This window comes from Megascapheus bottae, chromosome X (genome assembly GCF_031878675.1).
Source record: "Megascapheus bottae isolate mThoBot1 chromosome X, mThoBot2.hap1, whole genome shotgun sequence".
Lineage (NCBI taxonomy): Eukaryota > Metazoa > Chordata > Mammalia > Rodentia > Geomyidae > Megascapheus > Megascapheus bottae.
The window spans coordinates 95,998,875-96,019,157 of NC_143547.1; the positions used below are offsets into that span (position 1 = coordinate 95,998,875).

General features: G+C 40.7%; 1 protein-coding gene across 4 annotated transcripts in view; it reads right to left on the reverse strand.

Moving 5' to 3' along the window:
* The window catches only part of Atp11c (ATPase phospholipid transporting 11C (ATP11C blood group)), a 167,040-nt gene extending 148,240 nt beyond the window's left edge, over positions 1-18,800 (reverse strand). For 3 of the 4 annotated variants that reach the window (XM_090326605.1, XM_090326603.1, XM_090326606.1), the window contains exons 1-3: positions 18,753-18,800; positions 18,202-18,300; positions 16,228-16,332 (exon numbers count right to left, since the gene is read on the reverse strand). In XM_090326605.1, coding sequence (XP_090182731.1) covers positions 16,228-16,260 — 33 coding nt within the window. In that variant the 5' untranslated portion in view covers positions 16,261-16,332; positions 18,202-18,300; positions 18,753-18,800. The remainder of the gene's footprint in view (positions 1-16,227; positions 16,333-18,201; positions 18,301-18,752) is intronic. The other variant, XM_090326604.1, reaches the window with a different exon arrangement.
* Between the last annotated feature and the right edge of the window lie 1,483 nt (positions 18,801-20,283).

Here is a 20,283-nt window from a genome sequence, read left to right on the forward strand (position 1 = left end):
TAGCAAACCTACTAAGAAAATTCAGAGCCATCTTTCTTTCAATATTTTTTTGAGAATTCATTCTCAAACCAATGCATCACTTGGAGGTTTAGAACATATACTGCCAAACTCTGAGAATTGTATTTCCAATAGATCTTGGGTTGCTGATACTACAGTTTTGTATTCTGTAAACATTTCAACAGTAAGTGATCAAATATAAGGACCTGCTGGGTGCCAGTGGCTCATACTCATAATCCTAGCTACTCACATGGCTGAGATCTGAGGATCAAGGTTCAAAGCCATCCTAGAAGGACCAGAGACTCTTATCTCCAATTAATGACTAGAAAATGGGAAGTGGGACTTGGCTCAAGGGTAGGGCAATAGCACTTAGCTAAAGAGCTCAGGAACAAAGCCCAAGCCCAAGAGTAAGTCAGTAGCCTTGAGCTGAAGAACTCAGGGACAGTGCCAAGGCAGAGTTCAAGACCCATGACCCAGACACACACACAAAAAAGTAGTTTTGAGCTTGGCTCAGAAGTAGTAGAATAGTGCCCAGACAAGAGCATTACATATAGTGAGAACAACATACTGTGGGAACAGCATGTAGAAGCAGAGTAGAGCCCTAATAGGAGGTCAGCATGACTGCATTCTGGTAGGTCAGAGGTATTATGAAGGCAGGAAGGGGCTCGTCAGGCAGTCAGGAATTTGAATCTTATTCCCTGAATGTGAAAGTTCCCACTAAGGATATTCAGTATGACTTAAGAATCATCTTAGTCAGGTGCCAGTGGTTCATGTCTGTAATCTTAGCTACACAGGAGGCTGAGATCTGAGAATGGGGATTTGAAGCCAGCCTGGGCAGGAAAGTCCATGAGACACTTATCTCCAATAAGAAGTGGAACACCACAAGTGGTGTTGTGGCTCAAAGTGGTAGAGCACTAGCCTTGAGCAAAGGAGCCCAGGCAGATGATTTCAAGCCCCCGGACTGAAAAAAAAACATCATCCTAGATGCTTTTAGTGATGGATTATGATCACATCCAAAATATATTCAGGAGATGAAATCTTTGGAGTCTGGCAATTTGGTAAGAGGAAAAAGATTCAAAGCTAACTTTCAGGCCTATATAAAATGCTGTCAAGTAATACTTCTGTGGTCTGACTTAAAATTGACCCTGAGGTAACATGAAGCAAAAAGGACTTTATTTGTGCCAGGGAAAAGACTAGGCTTATAGAAAAAAAAGAGACTTAAACAGTAGGATAACAGATCAAATAGATCTTTTTTCTAAGAATGGAAAATTCCCTTTGAGAGCATTATATATTAAGCTCAAAGTTAACTTATTGTCTTCCTTCACAATGTGAAAGCATAGACTGACATTCATTTCAGCCCACTTTCTCTGAACCATATTTTTCAGCTTTGTAATGGCATTTTTCAATTATGTCATATTTTTCATTATGTATAGATCTTATCTCTCTAAACTGTAAGTCCTCTAATGAAACATTAATGATTCGTAGAAAAAACAAGAACCCAAAGATAAGTCAGGTTTCAGTGGCTCATGTTTGTAGTCCTAAGAGAGGAAGCTGAGAGGGGGAGAGGGAAAGAGGGGAGAGGGAGAGGGGGAGAGAATGGGGGGAGGGAGAGAGAGGAGGAGCCGCCCAAAGGTAATCTATGTACTCGAACCTAGGGGTAGCGTGCTGGAAGTATAAAATATATTAAAGAAAAATAGGCAGAAAATTATTGTATGTATCTTTAAAGAACTACATCTTTTAAAAAGCACTTGTGTATAATATGTCAAAATATATTTAAACTAACGTTCAAATAGAATTAATGAAAATAGCAAAAGGTTATGAAGTACTGCTTGTGTAACTGGAAGGACTTAATAAAGAACATTTGGATAATCAATGGCACCCTTAAAAAAAACTGTGATAGGGCTGGAAGCATGGCTGAAATGACAAAATGATTGCCTAACAAATGTAAGGCTCCAACTTCAAATCCAAGTACCTCCACCAATAAATAGATAAATAAATAAGTTAGTATAATCTCACTAGAATGATAATCTCACTAAAAATGACTAAAATTAATTAGTTCTATAGCAGATTCAGATCAAAATTATATACTGCTATCTTACCCATAAAAATCACAATTGTATAATGGTGAAATGTGTGTGAAATGAAGAGTTTAGTTATTTCCTTCTTTAAGAATTTTTCTTATAAGCTATTACATAGCCAAGACAAAAACTCAATCTAAAATACTGTACAGATGCATTCATTGTTTAAAGTCTTTTTTTAATGTTTGCTGAGTGACACTGTGGTGTAATGGTGCCTTTCCACTATGTACTTTCAAATAAAGTCTAAGATGCAGAAATAAGAAACTACCCTGCATTTGGTTAGGCTTAATTCCAAACTGGACTGGCATTTTTTAGACTTTATTTGGGGCTTTGTCCAAATGACAGGTAAGGAGGCTTTGTCACCCTACGAAAACCTGCAACCTCTACCCTATCGATCTTCTTTCCCTGGTTGATTTTCCCTTTATCATACAACACCAGCACTATCACATGATATTATACTTATTGATCTTGGTTGATGTTATACTTTAGGCTGCTTTCTGATTCAAACTAACTCTCTCTTCCACTTTCTGTATGTCTCTCTGTTCATGCTTAGTATTCTACCAATTGAGCCCTGTCTCTATACTTCCCTATCTTCTGACAAGGGAGGGCCCAGTGAGTAACATTTCCTCAATGGCATATATGCAATATGATCTTCTCATTTTGGTAAACTTTCCTACTGGCTAGAACTCAGAAGCTATAATAGCAAGAAGACAGGTCTTCGGCCAGGAGTGTAGCCTGGTGATAGAGTGCTCGCCTAACATGCATGAGTACCTGGGTTCAATTCCTTGATATCACATACACAGAAAAAGCCAGAAGTGGCAGAGCACTTGACTTGAGAAAGCTCAAGGACAGTGCTCAGGCTCTGAGTTCAAGCCCCAGGACTGGCAAAAAAGAAGAGGAGGAGGAGGAGGAAGAGGGGGAGGAGGAGGAGGAGGAAGGAGAAGAAGAAAGAAGAAGAGGAAGACGACAACGACAGACAGGTCTTACCACAACCTAGAACTCTGTAAAAATTCATGAATAGAGGCTAATAGTTGCTAAAAATTACTGTTTGAATTATCAGAGAAATAAACAGTACATATTTCTGCACACTGGAGTTTGTCACACCAATGTATCCTTTAAGCAACCATCTTTGGCTCCATTAGAAAATAAGGTAAATGAGGCCCGTCACAGTGGCTCATGCCTGTAATCCTAGCTAATCAGGAGTCTGAAATCTGAGGATCACGGTTCAAAACCAGTTTGGGCACTCAAGTCCGGGACACTCTTATCTACAATTAATTACCAGAAAATCAGAAGTGGGGCTGTGGCTTAGGGACAATTCCCAGGCTCAGGGGTAGTGCAGTAGCCTTGAGCTGAAGAACTCAAGGACAACGCTCAGGCCCAGAGTTCAAGCCCTACGACTGACCAAAAAAGAAAATATTTTCTGATTCCATACCTCGCACACTTCATGTTACTCATATATTAGAAGGCAAATAGACATTTGTTAATGCAACATAAATTTCATCATTACTTAGGATTATTAATTCTAAACATAGATTTTACAAATCAATTATAAGGAGTTCAGATTTGATTATATTTTATTTGTACTAGAGCACTTCATTAGAATCTTTGACATGTAATACACCTGAATTCATATAAGAGCACTTTAATTGCACAGCCTTTCATTTCAAAACAGATGAATGTATAATTATATGAACAAATAGATAGATAGATAGATAGACAGACAGACAGACAGACAGATAGACAGATAGTTTTCATCTAGGTCTAGTGTCTAACCTAAGTTAACAAATGATAATGACATTTAAAATAGATTTTATCTATGCAGTGTATTTCATGAAATAGTTCCCTAGTCATAAATATTTTTTTCCTCTTCTCAGTACTGGAGAGAGAACTCTGTCCTCCAGCTCACTAGGCAGGCACTCTACTTTCTGAGCCATACACTCAGTCCTTTTCTTTTCACTATGTTTCTAACAGGCTCTAGCTTTTTGCCCAGGCCATCCTGAATCCTATTTATGCTTCCCATGAAGCTGATGCCTATCACTAGCCCAGCTTTTTGATTGAGATGGAGTCTCAACACACTTTTTTTGCCTGGATGGTCTTTAACCATGATCCTCCTGAGCAGAGTATAGTTAAATGAACAATCAAGGGTTAGAGGCTTGAAGACTAAATGGAGGAACAACCCATTGGAAAACAGTATAACCAGAATTCCACTTCTAGACTTTGAAGGCTAAATAGTACACAATTAAAAAGCCAAGAAACAGCAAGACAACTTGGCAACACACCTGTGATTCCAATGTTCCAGAAGTTAAAGCAGAAAGATCATGAGTTTATGGATTATCTGTCCTACACAGCAAAACTGTGTCAATGAAAATAATTGAGAGAAACAAAGAGAGAGTGTGAAGGATGAAGGATGGAAGGAACAAGAAAGCAGGGGAAAAACATGATACAGATCAGGAGGAGTGCTTGTAATTCACAGATGAGGAAATTGAAAACATAGATAAAAGCACTAAGGCAGAAATTCCATATTTCTAAATCCCTTCCACTTGAAAGTTGGCAAGCTATTTACCCTCTCTTTGTCTAAGTCCTTGGCTGTAATGAAGAGACTATACTATGAAATCATCTCAAAGGTCTTTTATCAGTTCTACAACTCATTGAGCCTGACTACTATCTAGCAAGAGAAGCTCTTCATTTTAAAGATGGAGAGGTTAGCAAGCTATCTCTACTATTGGTTTACAGACACTTGGTTCATGTATCTTCATACTATGTTAGGATATAAGTGTGACCATTGATTTCATGTATCAATTTGATATAAAATGATTTAGCTAGGTATTTGTCTGGATGTGTCTCAGGGGTGTTTTTGGATGCTATTAACATTTAAATCAGTATACTTAGCAAAGTAGATTGCCTTCCCTGATGTAGGTGGGCCTCCTCTACTCAGCTGCAGTACAATCATACTATCATTTCTAAATAACCACTCCTCATTAAGATTACAATAAGCTCATAAAAAACATGTAAAATGCTCATATCAAATAAGCTGTTATTTAAAATGTTTAACTACCTGGAAAATATCCAGACAAGGACTGAAGGTGTGGCTCAAGTGGTAGAGTATAAGAGCACAACCTCAAGGCCATGAGTTCAACCCCAAGTACTGAAAAGGATCTGCTAAGTGAAAAAAATATTGAAGTACTGATCACTCAATTTGGTATGAAGTACTTTTAAAATATAATGGCATAGTGTTGAAGAAAGGCAATACTGTATTTATTATGCTCATAAGTGTTTACTCATTAACTACGTCAGATTATATCAAATATCTAAGTAAACAGTGAGAAAGAGAAAGGTTGCCATACAGATCACAAAACATAGTATGCGAACGTAAAGGAAAATGCCTTCTTTGAAAGTATGAATTAAGATACTGTTTTTGTTGTTGTTGTTGTTGTTGCTATTTTTGTCAGTTGTGGGGCTTGAATTCTGGGCCTGGGCACCGTTCCTGAACTCTTCAGGTTAAGGCCACCCTACCCCTTGGGCCACAGCACTACTTTCGGTTTTCTGGTGGTTAACCAGAGATAAGTCTCACAGACTTTTGGGCCTGGGCTGGCTTTGAACTGCAATCCTCAGATCTCAGCCTCCTGAGTAGTTAGGATTTGAGAAGTGAGCCATTAGCGCCCAGCAAGATACTGTTTTTAACCAAACACAATAGTGATGCCTTCAGACTGAACCATTTGATCTTTAAGTCAAGCTCTTAAATAAGATTATGATTACAAATGGTAACATATTAGAAACATGCTATATGTTACATATATATTTAATCCACTCAGGAAATAGTTTATTGAGTATATACTATATACCAGGTACTAAGGCATTAGGAATATAGCAATAAATAACAAAGACCACAGTTCATATCTTTATGCAGAGGGAAGCAAGATTAATAAATTAGCAAAAAATATTATGCAGATGTAGTCAATCCCACAAAGATTTTGAAGAATTCATAGTCATATGAGAACCTTAATGGCTGCTTCTGAAGAAGTAATGATTAAGCTGAATTTTGAGAACTGAGTCCTCTAAATATTAAAACTGAATGCCCTGCTGTAAGTGTCATAACCCCTGTACCATTCATTACTCAGGTATTTATCTCCATTTGTAATGAAGTTCTCCCTAACATCCCATGACTTGTCTTCCAGGTCCCCAAAGGATCAGTTTGTAAGGCATTTCCTCTAAAAAATCTCTTCAACCACTGCAGCCAGTGTGAGAACCACCGACTCCTTGTGAATGCTTACTGTACTTAGTGTATGTGTGCTTCTAAAAATCCCCTATATGGGGATTGGTCATACATGTATGTCTTTTGTCTCTTCCATAAACTGTCTCTTCCATAAAACTACCTTATAATCATTTATAAAATGATTATTAAAAGAACACATGATTTATATTTTCAGAAAAGAGGCTATTCAGGACATGGTGGCCTATAGTCCCAGCTTGTTAGAACACAAGGGCACAAGAAATGCCTGGACAACAAGACTTGCAAGGTGAAGGCTCCTTAAAAAAGAAAAAGAAAGGAAAGGAGTTGAAGTGAACTGTGTACTATACTATACATTCCTTAGTCCCAATTATTGCAAACTACTCTAATTGGGAAGCTTAAAGGACAGTCCCACAGCTTACACAACAGGTGTATCTTACATAAAGTGTTCTACCCAGCTGTTACTTATTGGTGACAGTTCCCTTCTGGATTCTGCTCCCTGATAATCTCTACAATTACTGCATCTTCTACTGTGGTTTCTGTATTTCTTGCCCAAATCATAAAATACTAATTTTCCTTTTGAACAGTAAAACATGCTGAAACTTGAGAATAGTTGGGGGGAGGAGTTCTTACCAGTATAAAACATAAAAAGTTCTTGTAATAAAAAATTATAAATATAACCATAAAATGTATTATTTATTAGCCCAAATATCATTTTCTATATAGACTGTCTTTTAAAAAGAATGCTTTTCAGTATTCCACTATGTGGAATTGTGTTACACCCAAAAAATCTTTGCACTGGATACCTACCTATAATTATAATTAGCTAAGAGCTAGTCATGTATAGAATAGGATAAAGTAATGGTAAAAACAAATGCTAAAAATATGGACAAATGTATATTGCAGGAGGGACTTTGGTAGTAACAAAAGAATCCAAAAAGTAGAAAAACGGAAATCCACAAACTTGGTGATGCTCCAAAGAGGAAACCAGCAAGTGTTGACACTAAACTGGCAGAAACATCAATACTTCCTGGATCCCCCACTGGGTGCATCAATTTAGCATCAGCAGCTGCTCCTCTGCTGCAAGTGACAAATAGTGAATGCTGTCAACAAATGAAAAGAAAAGGCCCACAAGCATGGCTGTGGACAGCAATGAACTAGACTAGTTCACAGTTACTGAGACCCCCTATAAAAAGCTGGGTGTGATGGTATGTACCTGTCATCCTATCTACACAGGAAGTATAAATAAGAGGAGCACAGTCCAGGCCAGCCTTGGGGGAAAAAAAGCCCTGCTGAAATACAAAAGGCTGCAGATGTGGTTTAATTGGCAAAGTAACTGCCTGGGAAGAGTGAGGCTGAGTTCAAACCCTAGTGCCACCAGAAAGGTGGGGAGCGATGAGATGATTATATACTGGTCCTTAGCTAGTATATGGGGCCTTAGATTTAGAGAGTTTCTATCACCCTAACAAGAGTAGCATTCTATGCCTAAAAAATCTATAGTATTTTTGCTGAATACTTGCTTTCCTTCTGGGAGAGTAAAATCCTGGTACATACCAGGTACAGGCTGCTCAAGTGATCAGCTTCCAATAAAACCCTGGGCATTAAGTTGCTAACAAGTTTCCCTGTCAACGTTTATACAAGTTATCACAACTCACTGAGGGAATTAAGTACACCCCGTGTCAGCCATGTTGGAAGCTTTTGCAATGTTTCCTCCAGACTTTTTCCCATACATCTTTTGCCTTTGCTGACTTTGTTTTGTGACTTTTCACTGTATTAGAAGTAGTAAGAATACCTATATATGAACTTTTAGAATAAACCATCAAACGTGAAAGTAGTTGATTTTGGTATGGTGTTGATGACAGCAAACATCTTGCCAACAACACTGTAAAGCAGGTATTATGGCCATTCTAAGATGGTCATAATATGGTTTCTAAGAAGCTCAAGAACAGAGAAGTGAACACTGAGTGAGACAGAAAATAAATACATCAATGTTTATGATATGGTTAATGGGTATGACCAAATTTTAGTGAACTTCAGAAGCACTTGCAGTAATTACTAAAAACATAGTTTACGACCATACACCAGTGGATCATACTTGTAAACCTAGCCACTCAGAGGGCTAACCTCAGAAGGTAACAGTCCAAAGTTAGTCTGGGAAAAAAAAACTCTGCAATATTCCATCTCTAAATATCTAGCAAAAGGTTGGAGCAGAGGCATGGCTCATGTAGTACAGCACCAGCAAGGAAGCTAAAGCACGTATGAAGCAATGAGTACAATCCTTGAAACCAAGAAAAATAAAACAAACAACAACAAAAACCCCATAATTTTCTGGAGGTTTGAAGCCAAGAAATTTGTATTTGCAGTAAGTATCCATGATGACTTTTATACAAATAGTCCATGTTTTTAATGTACAGTCCTGGAGCTTGAGCTCAGGGCCTGAGCATTGTCCCTGAACTTTTTTACTTAAAGCTAGCACTCTACCACTGGACCCATAGCTCCACTACTAGTAGAGTCTTTTGGTGGCTAATGGATGATAAACCTCACAGACTTTCCTGCGTTGGCTTTGAATTGTGATCCTCAGCCTCCTAAGTAGCTAAGATTACAGGGAGAAGGAGGATTTGCACTAACCTTTTTAACAAGGTTGACGTGCATTTCACACACAGATGTTTCCAAATCGCTCACACTATGAAGATCCTCTGCTTTTCTCTGCCTTTTTGTCATAGGCATCCACGCTCTTGATGGTAACTGGCATAGCCCCTTACATTCCCAGCACCAAAGACTATATATGTCATCCTAAATCCACATAATATACACCCATCACAATAAGTCAAATTATATATAAAGGAGTGACTATAGTGAGATATATCTATAATCCTCCTACTGAGGAGGCTGCGGCAGGAAAAACCTAAGTTCAAAGCCAATCTGGACTACATAGTGAGATCTTGTCACAAAACAAAAACAAAAGAAAAGACACAATGCTCTGGACAGTTAACAGTACAAGCTTTGGCTTTCAAAGTAGATTTTATGTGCTGGTAGCAATAGAAAATCTAAGTGTCAGCAACTGCATTTAACAAAAATGTGTATGTTTTATTATCATTCTAGAAGGTGGAGATAATATAGTAATTATAGTATTCTATGAATGGATAAAAACAGGCAAAAGGTTAGGATAATCTTCTGGTGACTAGAAAAGGTGATGATGGCTCATATCTATAATCCTAGCTACTGAGGAGGCTGAGATCTGAGCAATGCAATTGAAAGTGGGAATATGGCTTAGTAGTAAAGTACATGCTCGGTACCACATAAAAAAGGCCAGGCTCAAGTGGTAGAGTGCTAGCCTTGAGCAAAAGAAGCTCAGGGACAGTGCCCAGGCTCTGAGTTCAAGCCCCAGGACTGGCCAAAAAAGTCAACCCAGGTAGGAAAGTTGTTGAAACTTCTATCGACAATTCAGCAGGAAAATGTTGGACGTGAACATGTGTCTTCAGTAGTAGAGCACCAGCCTTGAGCAAAAAAACTAAGGGAGAGTATGAGGCCCTGATTTCAAGCCCTAGTACTAACACATGTGCAAGTGCTTACGCAAGCATGCACACATACATACACATACACACACACACACACACACACACACACACACACTGTCCCTGATCATATTTTAAGCAAGCATATAATTTTTTCTCATTGAAAATATGAACAGTGAAATATTCTTCCACTGCAAAAGAAGTTATTTTCAGCTCGGGAGCATAGCCTAGTGGCAGAGTACCACATACACAGAAAAAGCTGGAAGTGGTGCTGTGGCTCAAGTGGCAGAGTGATAACCTTGAGCAAAAGTGTCCAAGGACTTAGGCCAGGAGTTTGGCCTAGTGGTTAAGAGTGCTTGCCTAGCATGCACAAAACCTGGGTTCAATTCTTCGGTACCACATACATAGAAAATAAAGCGGGAAGTGCTGTTGAGGCTCAAATAGTAGAGTTCTAGGTTTGAGAAAGTTCAAGGACAGTGCTGAGGCCCTGAGCTCAAGCCCAGGACTGGCAAAAAATGTGTCCAAGGACGGCGACCAGGCCCTGAGTTCAAGCCTCCAGACTGGCATACAAAAAAGAAGTTATTTTTGCTGTTACATACTTTTCTGCAGCATAGTCTAAAATGCAGAAGCTTCTCAGTTGGCTACTTACCAAACTGATCATATTTCACCTGTTATTACCAACTCAATCTATGTCTTCAATTCATTTTAAAAAAATCACCAAATACTTAGTGAACACCTACTGTTTCCCTGATAGTGTGCTAGCTATAAAGTCATTATCAAAAACACTACTGTGATTCTTCTAAGAATACCTTGGTGAAGACAAAGGAAATTAGAAAATACTACCCCTTTAATACTAAGCCAATATACACTAGAACCTAAAGAAAAACTACCTGCTTTAAACAGAGTAGGGCTCATCACTTCTCCTAATTCTACCATGGAGCAAGAAATCAGTGATGTTCTTTATCTCAGAAATACAAATTACTAAATCTGACATCCCTACTCTAACACCAATTCTAACCCACATCTAAACCACATCCTCAATAAGCAAGAAGTCAGCCAAACCATACATTGCAGTAAATTGAGGAGCTCAATGCCAGCATGCTGACATGGGCCACCCTGTACCCATATCTGCAGTACTGAGAACTCATTCATCATTAAGGTGCAATAAACGTATGCAGCAGCTATACTAATATATGTTTGTTTTATAATCACCCATATCTTCATTTGTACCAGGCCAACATATAAAGTAAACAGAAATAAACAATTCGCTTATGAAAGGCCAGAACTTTCCTCCATACAAAAAGAAAACCTGCCCCAATCTCAAGGATTCCACATATAAGAGGCTTCAGGTGTAAAAGCATTCCAGACAATGCTTATCTACCCTACCCAAGGTCCTGAGTTACATCCCAAACACCACAAAAAAGGTGAAAACGTCCCTCTTAAAACATTTTAGGTATACAGAAAACTATAACCTTGAAGACTAAATATATTTTCTTTCCTATGTGTGCTGAAAGAACTGATCAACCATGCCAGACAAGTAGCCTTGATGCTTTTTTTTCCATTATTCAATAAACCAGAATTTGCACCTACATAACAGGCTAGTTCTTTGCATATCAAACAGACCCAGGGAGATTAACAGAGATTTTTCTACAGGCCTCTGGCCACATTACAGCAGCTTAGGTAAAGGAAATAAGCTCATCGAAACAGCTGCATCAGTATGAAAATAGTCACCTTCACCTGCTCAAACCTTGCTTTAGCTAAATATCCATTAGGAATACTAAAAACTATACAATACATAGGCACTCAACAAGAGACATTAAAAAGTTGAATTATTAGCAATATTTAAACAAAAAACAACAAACAAGAAGCCCTGACTGATGATACCTGGGAAATACTCAGTTTCATATTGCTTACTCAAAAAAATGCAGTACTGGGGGGGGGGACAAAAAACTTGTTTTCATTTATATAAAGTTTCAAGTTGCAATGGTTAGTTCCCATCTTGAAGAAGGACAGTCTAGTATCTATTTGAAAATAGTAAAGTGTCACATGCACATAATACAAAAGTATTAAATATAAAGAACTACTTTTATCTGACATCCGAGCCAGAAAACAGCACACTGTACAGTTTATTTTAATAGAAAAACAAAGCTGACAGGCAGTAGCTCATAACTATAATCCTAATTATTCAGGAAGCTGAGACCCGATGATCTCAGTTTGAAGCCAGTTGGGGCGCGTAGACCAAAAAGACACCAACAAAGAGCAAGAAGTAGAGGTGTATTTCACATGGCAGAACATCAGCTGTGACTAAAAAAGAAGACTAAGAGCACATAGGTCCTGAGTTCAAGTCCTAGTACTGTGTGGGATACATACACACACAAAAAAGATAAATGAGGACCGGGAGTTTGGCACAGTGCTTGCCTAGCATGCATGAAGACCTGGGTTTGATTCCTCAGTACCACATACATAGAAAAAAGCCAGAAATGCTGTTGAGGCTCAAGTGGTAGAGCTCTAGCCTTGAGAAAGTCCAAGGACAGTGCTCAGGCCTTGAGTTCAAGGACCAGGACTGGCAAAAAAAAAAAAGAGATAAATGAAGCCAGGTATCCCTATAATCCTAACAACTCCGGAGATCTGAGGATTGAAGTTCAAAGCCATCCCAGGTAAAGCTCAGAGACATTTATCTACAATTAACCACGAAAAAGCCAGAAATGGAGCTTGTAGTTCAGGTGATAAGACTGCCAGTCTTGAGCGAAGATGGCAGGGTCCAAAGATGTGGACACTTTTTTAAGACTTGTATAAATGCAAAAAGCATTGCAAACAAAAGGGATCTCACCCAAGCCATGTTCCAGACTCAGGAACAGCACATTTAAAAAAGAAAAGTATATACTGGTAATATATTTTCATGAAAATTGAATTTTGTTGTGTATCACAAATTTATTTTTCGTTTTTTGTTTTTTGACAGTCCTTGAGCTCAGGACCTGAGCATTGTTCTTGGGCTTTCTCAAGGCTAGAGCTCTACCACTTGAGCTACAGTATCACTTCAGCTTTTTTCTATGTATGTGTACCAAGGAATCAAACCCAGGTCTTCATGCATGCTATGCAAACACTCTACCCCTAGGCCAAATTCCAGCCCACAAATTTATTGATACTTGCTCTCATCACATCTTCTATATCTTTAGCAGTGAATGTAATGACAATAAAGCTCAAGAAGACAGGAATCCTGTCTCACTACAATAGGTACTTAGTAAATATCTGTTCAATGAAATAATGTTCTCAAAAAAAGCATCTAAATCAACTAACAAATATTATGCCATGGTCAGTATGGCTTCAGCATTAGATGTATTTCTTCTAATTTTTACAAAAGTGATAAACCCATTCTTCAGTCATGTCTACTACTAATCACTATGTAAGATATATACATATATATATATATATAAACATTTAAGTCTTCAATAGTTATTAAGCATCTACTAGGCACTGGATACTCTGCTAGAAGCTAAGGATTTACTATGAACTTTCTCTGCTCCCCGCTCCCTTCAGCCTATGACAATTGGGGCTCTTCCTCCAGCTGCGTAAGAAAGCAATTAATTACATATGTCTCTCCCTTGGGAAAGACTGGTCTAGGGAGCTACACAAGTAAATGGAAATAATGCAATACGATTTTTTAAAAAAAAAGTTGGCTGGGAGTTTGGCCTAGAGGTAGAGTGCTAGAGGACAGTGCTCAGGCCGAGCTCAAGCCCAGGACTGGCCAAAAAAAAAAAAAAAGATTGCTTTTAGTTAGGGTCAAGTTCAATTGTTAAACCGTTTGTACTATCTGGTAGGAGCCATGATGTGGAAACCTAAGAGTTGTGTAAATGCAAAAACATTGCAATAGACTCATGTAGCTATAACTCTGAGAATAACAAACTAAAATCAACAATTTCCACACTCGGCAATATCAGGTCAAGGTTATTAGGGAAGCAAAACAGGAAAAAAAGTATTTAATTACTCTGATAATGTAATGAAGAAACAAATGAAAATCCCTCTTGCTTCTGGAAAAAGAAAAGCAATTACCTGAATTATTTTGTTAATTACCTCCATATATTGTTTCATTAGAGTGGCCTTGCATTGGACTCCAAGTAATAAATTAGCAACTTAGTTAATTAATTTTTATTTTCCATTTTTAGTCTTATTTGTAATTCCCACTCATCCTTATGCAGTTTAATTTCTTTCAGGTCTCTTTGGTAAGATATTTTCTAGAAGATATCACTAAGCTACAAGCTTTATGGAAATAAAGCAGTGTAAGAACTCTAGAATCAGAAATTTAAATTTACTCCAGTTTTTATACAGAGACAATAAGCTTCCATTGTCAATATGAAGTATCACCTTCTTAAAGTGACAGTATCCACTGGGCAAAGACCCCTAACTTACTAAGATGTGTCTAATCGGAGTGTGGCACTGGTGGCTGGTGCCTGTAATCCTAGCAACTCAGGAGACTGACATATAAGGATATACGAATCGTGGTTCAAAGCCAGCCCATGCTGAAGGGGACTGAGGGATTCTTATCTCCAAATAACTTCCACCACTACTATCCTCCCCTCCCCAAAAAAGCCAGAAACAGAACTGTGAGGGAAAAAAAATGAGGGACATCACCCAGTCCCTGAGTTCAACCTCCAGTACTGAAATACACACAGAAAAAAGATGTCTTATTTGAATATTTAGCATGAAATAACTGGATAATCCCTTAGAAGAGAGGAGAAAATTCTTAAGTATGTCAATAAATCTATAGGTTTTTAAGTTTTACATAGGATTTAAAAATGTCTACACTCACTAGGATTTTTAGAGTAAAAGGATTACAAAGGAGTCTAGTTGAGACCCTCAAATCTCACCTAGTTCATGCTGTCAATTAATATATTTTTCATAGAAATAAAGGGAATAGATTTTATAGAGAATGCTAATATTAGTTATTGTACTTATGGGGATAGACAGTGCTTTTATAGCACTCATTGGCAGCCAACTGTTAAATCTTTCATAACATTTCCTATCTGTATAAATTCCCTAAAATGCTGTGTAGAAAATTCACCAAACTTCTTCAACCTCAAAACTGTCACATATGGGCTGGGAGTTCGGTCTAGTGGTAAAGTGATTGCCTAGCATGCATGAAGACCGGGGTTTGATTCCTTGGTATCACATACATAGAAAAATCATGAAGTGTTGCTGTGGCTCAAGTGGTAGAGCCTTGAGAAAGCCTAAGGAGAGTGCTCAGGCCCTGAGTTCAAGCCAGGAGACTGGCAAAAAAAAAACCTGTCACATCACACAAAAAACTTGGGCATGCCAGGTGCTGACAGCTCATGTCATTAATTCTACCTACTCAGGACACTGAGATGTTAGGATCACAATTCAAAGCCAGCCCTGAGAGGAAAGTCTTTGTACTCTTACCTTCAATTAACCACACACACACACACAAAAAAAAAACAGAAGTGGAGCTGTGGATCAAGTGAGTGTTAGCGTTGACTAAAAGAGCTCAGGGACACTGCCTAGGCCCTGAACACAAGCCATAGTACCAGTACACACAAAAAAAAAGCTACAATAAGGCTTGTTTTTAATCCTCGAACTAGAATGGCTGAGGTAAGAGGACAATGAGTGCTGAGATCAGCCTTAGCACTACCTTGTTTCAAAAAATTGTCAAAAGCTCAGCTATAATTTGTCAGAAAAGGAAAAGCATAATTATTAATAAAGAAATCAAGGCCATGTCTTTAAAACTTGCAGTTCATTACCATTTCTTTTAGCTTGAAACAGGTGGAACCAGAGGGAAAAAAATGACATTTTAGGAAATACTCCACAAACACAATGAGTTATAGAAGATGAGATTCTAAATTCCCATATCAGATCTGAAATATAAAATAAGTCCTCTTCTATTATGTAATCCTCTAGTTTTCAATGGCTGACAAGTACAATCAACACTACTGTGATTTATTTAATAAAGCTAATTTCAAAACTGTGTAAGTGTGCTAAAATAACACAACTGATTGTAGAAGGAATTTATAGTCCTATCTTTAAGATATTAAAAAGAATAAAAAGGGCAGTACACATCCTGAACTAAATATAGTTTGCAAGTCTCAAAGTCCCACTTAAATCTTTAATTTTAGCCTTCTAGTAATTTTAATGGGAATGCCCCTTAAGGAATCTGTGCCAGGTAAAAGATGAGAATAACATGTAGTTTACTGAGACTAACGTGTCGTTTAATGATCTGAAGGATCTAAAATCTACCCCTCCAAAAATTTACAGGCACGTTTTTAGGAAATGAAATTTGAATGTATAACACATTCAGACCAAAGGGCTTGGTTTTTTATGCTTGCCTTAAGACAAAAGCCAGATAAAACTCCTAAGAACCTTAAAGGTTACTGCACTAGTACAAATTTCTGGGACTTACCATACTCATGGTTGTACAGGAAAATATGGGCATCTGGACATCTCAGGTGAAACAATGAGGTCAAATCTTGTTTCAGTATGAGGAAAAGTGATTCTCTGCAGATATCTGGGTTGAGGATGAAAAGAACTAGCCTCAAATCTGCAAGCTGGCACCTTAGCAACTGCTGCATATTCTACTGCATGCCCTAGCTTCACGGGCCAGCATTGCTTAATTACTAGAATCTCATACAATGCAGATCACTCTCAGGAGAAAAAAAAAAAGAAAAATGAAAGGAACATTTAGACCACAGCTTGGGGTCTTTGGTTGCAAATGTCTACATCCTTTGAAAAATGGGATTTCAATATCTCAATGTTCAACTAGTGAATTTAATGTGGTGCAGAGCCTACTTATTTTCCAACATAAAAGTGCATTGTATGGAAAAGATAATCCTTTTCCTAAATTACAATTAGCTCTCCTGTCACCTTTCCCTTTTTTGTCACCCCAAAACAACACTTCAAAATCACAAGAACCTATGTGAAATACAAGTATGAAGTGAAATGCTGTTTTATGGTCTCATGCTAAATGTGAGAAACAAATTCTGGTCACTTGCTGTAGGAAAGCATTCAAGATATTCTATATAGATTTCAAGATCTTTTATATTTCCAAACTATTGCTATGTGCCACAAGCAATTATCTGCCCCAACTTCATACTGCATGTTAGAGTGAAGTAAATATTTCGGAAAACAACAGCAGGACTGTGATGATGATATAGAAGAGGGATGTACACATATTACTTTTATTAAGGTTACTTCTGTGGCAGTTTCAAATGCAGACGAAAAAAATGAGAGCAAACCCATGTAACCTATGAAAACTGTACTGCAAGGTTTTGATTAGAAACAAACTGCATTAAAAGAACTAGGCTTTTCAAGTGGTAAGAGTGAAAGGAGTAGTGCTCAACCCTAATCGCTTTTTCTAGAGAAAAAAAAAATCAAAATTTGCAGACGAACCCTTTCTTTTATCTCCTAGGCAGAATAAAACCCTATTCTCGACACCTCCCTCTGGAAATTAAGGAAGTTATATTAATAGCAGCATGAAAGTAAACTGCTCCAACTTTGCTTCATTCTTAATGAACCCACTAGGAGTAAACAGGTCATTGAGGGGGAAAAAAAAGTCAATAGGTAGAAATTGTTTTCCCCTTGGCCAAAGTCCTGTGGATATGCAGATCCCCTTTGCAGGGGGACTGGAAGTGCAGAAGAGACATGACAGGAGCAGTCCAGCTGCAGTCTGCATTTTCTCACGGGGTGGATGCTGGGGAGTTTGGTCTTCCACAAGCGAGGGCGCCGGCAGTCAGACAGGCAGAGCCTTGTGCAGCCTATGGGCGCCCCAGCGTCCCCCAGCCCGCGAAGCCCGGAGTCCTCCGTTGTAGAGCTCCCTATGGGTTCACTTCCTAGGCTGGTTCCCTAAAGTTTGCCTAGCTTCGGGTCACCAGCTGTCTGTCTCCCCCAACCCCACTCCTGGCCAGGTTCAGTCCAGCGCCAGTCTCCAGCGTCTCTGGGTTCCCGGCTCCTCTTTTGGGCCACAGTGACAGGTCTGGGTTTACCTCCATGTGCTCGTGGCAGGGGAAACAAAAGAAGGCTTTCTGTGTGATAATAAAACGCCATCTTCGAGTAATTGGCACACGCAGGGGTCCCCTGGGTGATTTTCCCCCTCAACAAGCCCCCAATCACTGGGTTTCAAGGCAGCCGCGTGGTCCAAGGGAGAGTTCTTGGCGGCCCCAGAAAGCCCAGACGAAATTGTCCTGGGGCGACGAGAGAAGTCCCCAGGAGTCTTGCATTGCCCCCAGAACCCTGGCCGCCTGTCCCAGTGGCAGTTTTCCATTAAAATAGCAGGGGGGGGCGGCATGTGTCAGTACCCTCCCCCACCTCGGAAATTGGCTCTACGGGACCCCGCGGAGGGGCTGGCGGCCATCCGCTTGCTTGGAACGAGTGTACTTACAAAACGGTTCAGGCTACGGCGGAACATAGCGTCGAAGGCTGCCACGAGCTCAACTGGAGTCTACTGGGTTGTCCGGGAAGGCGCCGTCCACAAACAGCACTGCAGCGTTGGCCGGCGGCGCAAAGCGGGCAGCTAGTACGGCTGCCCCGCCGGCAGCCCGCTGCCCGCCCTCCTCTCCTCTCTAGGCTCCTTGCCCCCCCCTAATCACCCACATCCGAGGCCCTGCCGCCGCCCCGCCTCACTCGCCACCCGCCCGCCCGTCCTGGGGGCGGCGGCCCTGTCGCTCCCCCTTATCTGGCCCCAGCACCGCCGCTCCCGCCGCAGCCGGCCGAGAAGCGAACCCGGCGCGCGGGGGAGGGATGGCGGAGCAGCGCGAGGCTCCTCCTGAGTGGGGAGGGGGGAGCGTCCTGATCTCTCCGGCAGCTCTGGGCTCGGCACCCCGCTGGGAGAACTCTTCCCAATGCGATCTCCCCCGCCCTCTTCCCCACTAGTCTCCACGTACTCCCCACTAGGGACACGAGGGACCCTGTTCGCGGCTCCCCACACCTCACCTCACCACAGCCCGACACTACTCCCTGGTCACTGTGAGGAACCTTCCTCACTCCGGCCCTAACTCGTCGCCTGTGCGGCTTCACTCGCAGCCGTTCCTCGACCGCGCGCTTTCGTCCCGTACTCAGACTGAGGACCTTCAGCATAGCCCGCCGGTCCGTCCGAGCCTGTGAAGCTGAAGGACCCCCGCCTTCCCCGCCGGGAGAAGCCGCGCACCCTGGGAGGGATAAAAGCGGCTGAGGCACGTTGGAGACCCTACCGCGGGCGGGGTGGGAAAGGGGAGGGGGCGGTGAGAGGAGAGGGCTTCCTGATTAAAACCGCCCCCTTTTCGGCTAGAAAGATGGGGGTCTCTCCCTTTCCGTTCCTACCTACACGACTGCCCTCCCCCTCGGTATGGTTTCTGGCTCCCCACCTAAAGCGCTCTTACTTCCACTTTCTCTGTAAGGTTGTAAAGTCAGGCTTTGTGTCGTTGCTGCTGCGCAGCAGGGCGGGATTTCCCTGTTACCCCCTCCCTCCCTCCCTCCCTCTCTCTCGCCCACGCCCTTGCAACGTTACCAAAGCACGCTGGGAGTTGTAGTCCAACTAGCGAACGAAAGCTAGCTACTGTGGGCCGGGAGCTCCCCCACACGCCCATTCTGAGTTTGCCCACAGGGTTTGAAGGAGGAAGCAATTCAGACCAGTCAACCAAAGAAGCCTCTTTGCACCGCCTTAGTTAAAAGATCTGGAACATTCGGTGCGTTTTTTAGCTCTGAGAAACGTAAAAAAAAATAGACTAAGCGCCTTAATGCTTAAAACGTTCCCTACAATGCAAAATTGGCGCGCCAATAAACCCTCTACCCTCCTCGGCCGGCCCTTCGTTTACAACAGAAATTTGAGAAAAGTTTCAAAACTAACATGAAAGCTGACTCTACAACTGCGAACACTTCGGCATCTTCCTCTCCCCTCCCCCGCACTGCCCTTGGGAGGGAGGTGGGGGAGGGGAGCGAGGGTATATGACAACTTGCAGATTCTTCCCTAAAAGGAAAAAAGAAATTACTGGGGGTGGGGGGCTGTTGACTAATATTTTCTCGAATCTTCCAACGCAGCACCTTGGTTCTCCAGACAGTCTACAACTGGGGTGAGGCTCAGCTGCTTTGGACCTCCCTCAGGGTCCATACTATGCTCCCCCTTTTACCTTCTGGGGTTTAAATTCATTTCCACAAAACATTTACTGGGTGTTTTCTTGGTAACAGCCACTATCCTAGGAACCCATAACAGCAATTTCATGAGACTACAAGACAAATTAGAATGTAAAATGGTTGAGGAACATTTTCTGAGAAACTTCCTGAAAACTTAGAAATTGAACCCACTCTACAAACAGATTAAACTGAGAAGGCTTCAGAAAGGCCCAAGGGATAAAGTCCAGGGCAGTAAAGGAGGTCAAGCTGAAAGTGCTGGTCATCCTAAGAAAAAGAACTCACAGCTCTCAGGAAAGTTTAGGGCTTAATGGGTGGAGTCTCCAACCCAAAAGGATTTTCAGAAATGACCTACAAC